At 35.3% G+C, this 3,971-nt stretch overlaps 1 protein-coding gene across 1 annotated transcript; it reads left to right on the top strand.

Moving 5' to 3' along the window:
- Positions 1-279: 279 nt before the first annotated feature.
- LOC107058298 (3,9-dihydroxypterocarpan 6A-monooxygenase) lies at positions 280-2,392 on the top strand. Its single transcript, XM_015303838.1, is given in 2 exon segments — positions 280-1,161; positions 1,700-2,392. Coding segments are annotated over 2 exon segments (1,353 nt in total). The 5' UTR covers positions 280-471; the 3' UTR covers positions 2,363-2,392.
- The last annotated feature ends 1,579 nt before the right edge of the window (positions 2,393-3,971 follow it).

Raw genomic sequence — 3,971 nt, 5'->3', positions numbered from 1 at the left:
ACTTCTAAAACTTGTGGTTTAAAACAATTATTAGATATTTATGTGGCTGAAAATCAGTTCATTAAAACTAGAAGAGTAATTTTAAAGTTAAATTATTTCTAACTATAGTAAAGTAACATATTTTTTGGAACAGAATAAATAATAAAAGGTAACTGTATCACGTAAAATAGGACAGAAGGAGTATGTTTTTTTCCCCTTGTGCCTATAAATTAGAACACACAAGTTAACAGGGTATAGGATTTAGCAGGGATGGCAATTATTTCCATAGAAAGCCAATTTCATAACTTGCTTTTCTTGTTCATCTGTTTACTATGTGGTCTAATAATATTTCAATTCTGGATCAAGAAATCACACAAAAAAATCCATCTTCCTCCAAGTCCACCAGCATTACCATTCATTGGTCATTTGCATCTTCTTGGTTCTTTGTGGCACCAATCCTTCCAGAAATTAGCATCGCGCTATGATCCATTCATGTTGATTCATGCAGGCGCGTCAACTTCATATGTTGTGTCCAATGGCACTATAGCGAAAGAAGTCTTTAAAACCAATGACATAAATTTTGCTGCTAGGCCAGAATTTGGCTCTTCAGAATACCAAATTTACCATGATACAATGTTCTCAATTTTGGACTATAACAAACTTTGGATTTTCTTGAAGAAAATATGCATGACTGAGATTCTGTCTGCTCAACAGATTAGTAAATTTGCTGATGTTAGGAAGGAGGAGATGATGAAAGTGTTGGAATTTTTAGTTAAGTTTTCGGAACAAGGGGATGCTTGTGATGTTGGAATTCAGCTTATGGCTATGACAAATAATCTTATTTGTAGGCTGAGTATGAGCACAAGAACCTCAACTAATGTCGACGAGAGCGCGGAGATAAGAGAAATTGCAAAGGGGATAGTATTACTTGCAGGGCAGCTGGGATTAGGTGAAATTTTTGGTCCTTTGAAGAAATATGATCTGCTTGGTGCTGGAAAAAAGGCAAAAGCTTTGTTGCTCAAATTTGATAAGTTTATGGATGGGATCATAAAGAAACACGAAGATGAAAGGCGTGTGGGAGGAAAAGAGAGGAGGGATATGATGGACATTCTTCTGGAAATTGCAGATGATGAAAATGCTGAGATGAAGCTCACTAGCAATGGCATCAAGGGTCTTTTCTAGGTAATAAGACTCTTATCTATCCTTTCCAAAGTACATTTTAGTATGAAAATATGTATGTCATCTACTAGCTCTTCTTTGTCTCCAAATACTCCCTTTTATATAGCATAGCACCATTTGTTTTAAGGTGTGTTTAGCACGAAGGAAAGCATTTAATCTCTACGAAAATAAGTTATTTAAAAATGACATTCGTAGCCAAAACAAGTTATATAAGTGATACTGCAAGTTCATTATCTCTTCCCCACCACCCTCCCCTTGACCATCCCAACCCCCGCCACCCCTGACCACCCACTCCCCACCACGTCTCACTCCCAAAGTGTTTTGCTAGATAACATATAAATACTATATATATATTTAGAAACATTTTGACTTTAAACTGCCCATTTTACCTGCTCTTATAGCTATAGACAATCACGAGATGTTTAAACCATAAGTTGTAATGATCAATGTATTTCTTTCATTCTTAAGTTCCGTGCATGCCTAATAAAGCACCACCATACAAATTGAAAAAGGATAATGTTTTGTTTTCCTCTTTTAATAGGATCTTTTTGTGGGAGGAACTGATACAACAAGTGTTGGTTTGCAATGGGGATTAGCAGAGCTTTTGAACCATCCAAAAGCATTAAAGAGGCTCCAAGAAGAGATTGACAGAGTAGTTGGGCCAAACAGGCTAGTTGATGATTCCGATATCCAAAATCTTCCTTATCTCCAAGCTGTTGTCAAGGAAACACTAAGAGTACATCCCCCGTTGCCCTTAGTATTCCGAAAATGCAGAGAAGATTGTGTAGTCAATGGTTACACAATTCCCAAAAATTCTAGGCTTGTACTAAACATTTACGCGATTAATAGGGACTCGAATGAATGGAGAAACGCGGATGAGTTTATTCCAGAGAGGTACCTTGTTAACTCTGGTGGAGGGGAGGAGAACCAGCTCGCGATCGAGCCTGATGAATTGGAGGCTATGAAAGGACAGAATTTCTGTTATGTCCCATTTGGTGGTGGAAGAAGAGGATGTCCTGGTGCTGGACTTGCAGCAGCAGTGTTACATAGGACACTTGGTGTGTTGATACAATGTTTTGATTGGAAAATTAAAGGTGCTGAGAAACTTAATATGGAACAAGGAGCTGGGTTTTCTTGTGCAATGGTTCACCCTTTGATTTGTTATCCTGTTATGCGTGTTAATCCACTAGAAATTGCCAATTGATTTCTCTAGTTTTATTAATGGCATAATACATAAATGTGTCATTTAACTTTGGATGTACACAAGTAGACACTTAAACTTATATAGAGTTGAACACGTAGACACATGCATCCTGCTTGGCATCTTATGTAGAAATTCACGTGCTATGTGGCATCCTACATGTGTTATGCCACATAGGATGCGTGTCTTTACTTATTCAACTTTATATAAGTCTAAGTGTCTACTTGTGTACATTCAAAGTTGGAGGGCATAGATGTTAGCTTAGGCCAAGTTAAATGACATATTTATGTATTATGCCTTTATTAATGTTTCTTGTGAAATAAGAATTATGGTTTTATGTTTCACTCTTTGGTACATTATAACAAAAATGTAACATGACTTGGCATTATGTAGCGAGACTTAGCAGTATGTAGCAATGACATTCAACTTTGTTTTGTATAAAAAAATTACTAAACTTAAAGACTTTTTTCTTAAAAAATCACTCAACCAAATTTGTTAAAGAAAAAATATGACATGACCAAATAAATTTATTTTTGTGCCATGTAAATATAGACTCGACAAATAAAGTAAAATTAAAGAAGACACATATCTTATATCAGACCGACCCACCCACAAATCAAAATTGGTTTAATCTAATAAAGGATAATCTAATAAAGGAAGACCCATTGATGAATTTCCTGCATACCTTGAATGAAGCCCTAGCTTGAATCTTAAATAGAAGGCTTGAAGTTTGAATCCCTTGTTCTTGCCTTGAGAGAAAACTTACGACAACTTTTTCGTAGACGTTCCACTTGCATGTGTTAAGCATATAGCTAGTGTTCCTTCGTAGATCTCCGAATTTCACCCTAACCTAAACATGAGTTTGATGTATAATCCTCATCGAGGTCCAATATACCTTGCTAGGTATAAAGGCTGATCTCATCTAGGGTGGTACCACTAAACTAAAAGCATGTATCCACTAGAAAACACATAAACCTACGATGGCACGTAGTTCTGAAACTTGGGTAAATTGAATCTGGTCCAACTCGAAGTTAAGTAATACTCCTGACTAAACATAACTGATAGCTCATGTGAATATTTTCCATAATTGTAGACGCCATAACTGACTGCCATACTACTAGTGAACTTTTCTTTTATAAAAACATTGATCCACGATTATTGATGGTATTTCAGATACACACTAATGGGGAACTTACTTTTGAGAGAAGTGTTTAAAAGCATTGATGACATATCAGGATGTCATGCATGTCATGTATCTTATTGCTATGAGGCAAAAGTCTTGAATATTGAAATGAGTACACATATATAAGTCATGTATTTCTGAATCATGAGACTTTTAGATTTATGAGAGACATTATATAGCTAGAGTAAAATACATAAAAGAAACATACAAGGATTGAGATTTTGAAAGAACTCTATACGGCTAGACCTAAATCCTAGATCCAGAGTCACAAAAATACTAATAGTCTAATTATATATTATCTAAATATATTATTGAGAATATATTTCATCATGGATCACTTTAATGGTCTGCAAAACTAATAATATTGATAAACTGAATAGCTCATAAATACGTAAAATCTGAGACTAATTGATAGACACATTATCTGAA

This window comes from Solanum tuberosum, unplaced genomic scaffold (genome assembly GCF_000226075.1).
Source record: "Solanum tuberosum cultivar DM 1-3 516 R44 unplaced genomic scaffold, SolTub_3.0 scf00486, whole genome shotgun sequence".
Taxonomy (NCBI): Eukaryota; Viridiplantae; Streptophyta; class Magnoliopsida; order Solanales; family Solanaceae; genus Solanum; species Solanum tuberosum.
The sequence above is the reverse complement of the archived record's forward strand: the minus strand, read 5'-3'. Positions and strand labels throughout refer to the sequence as shown.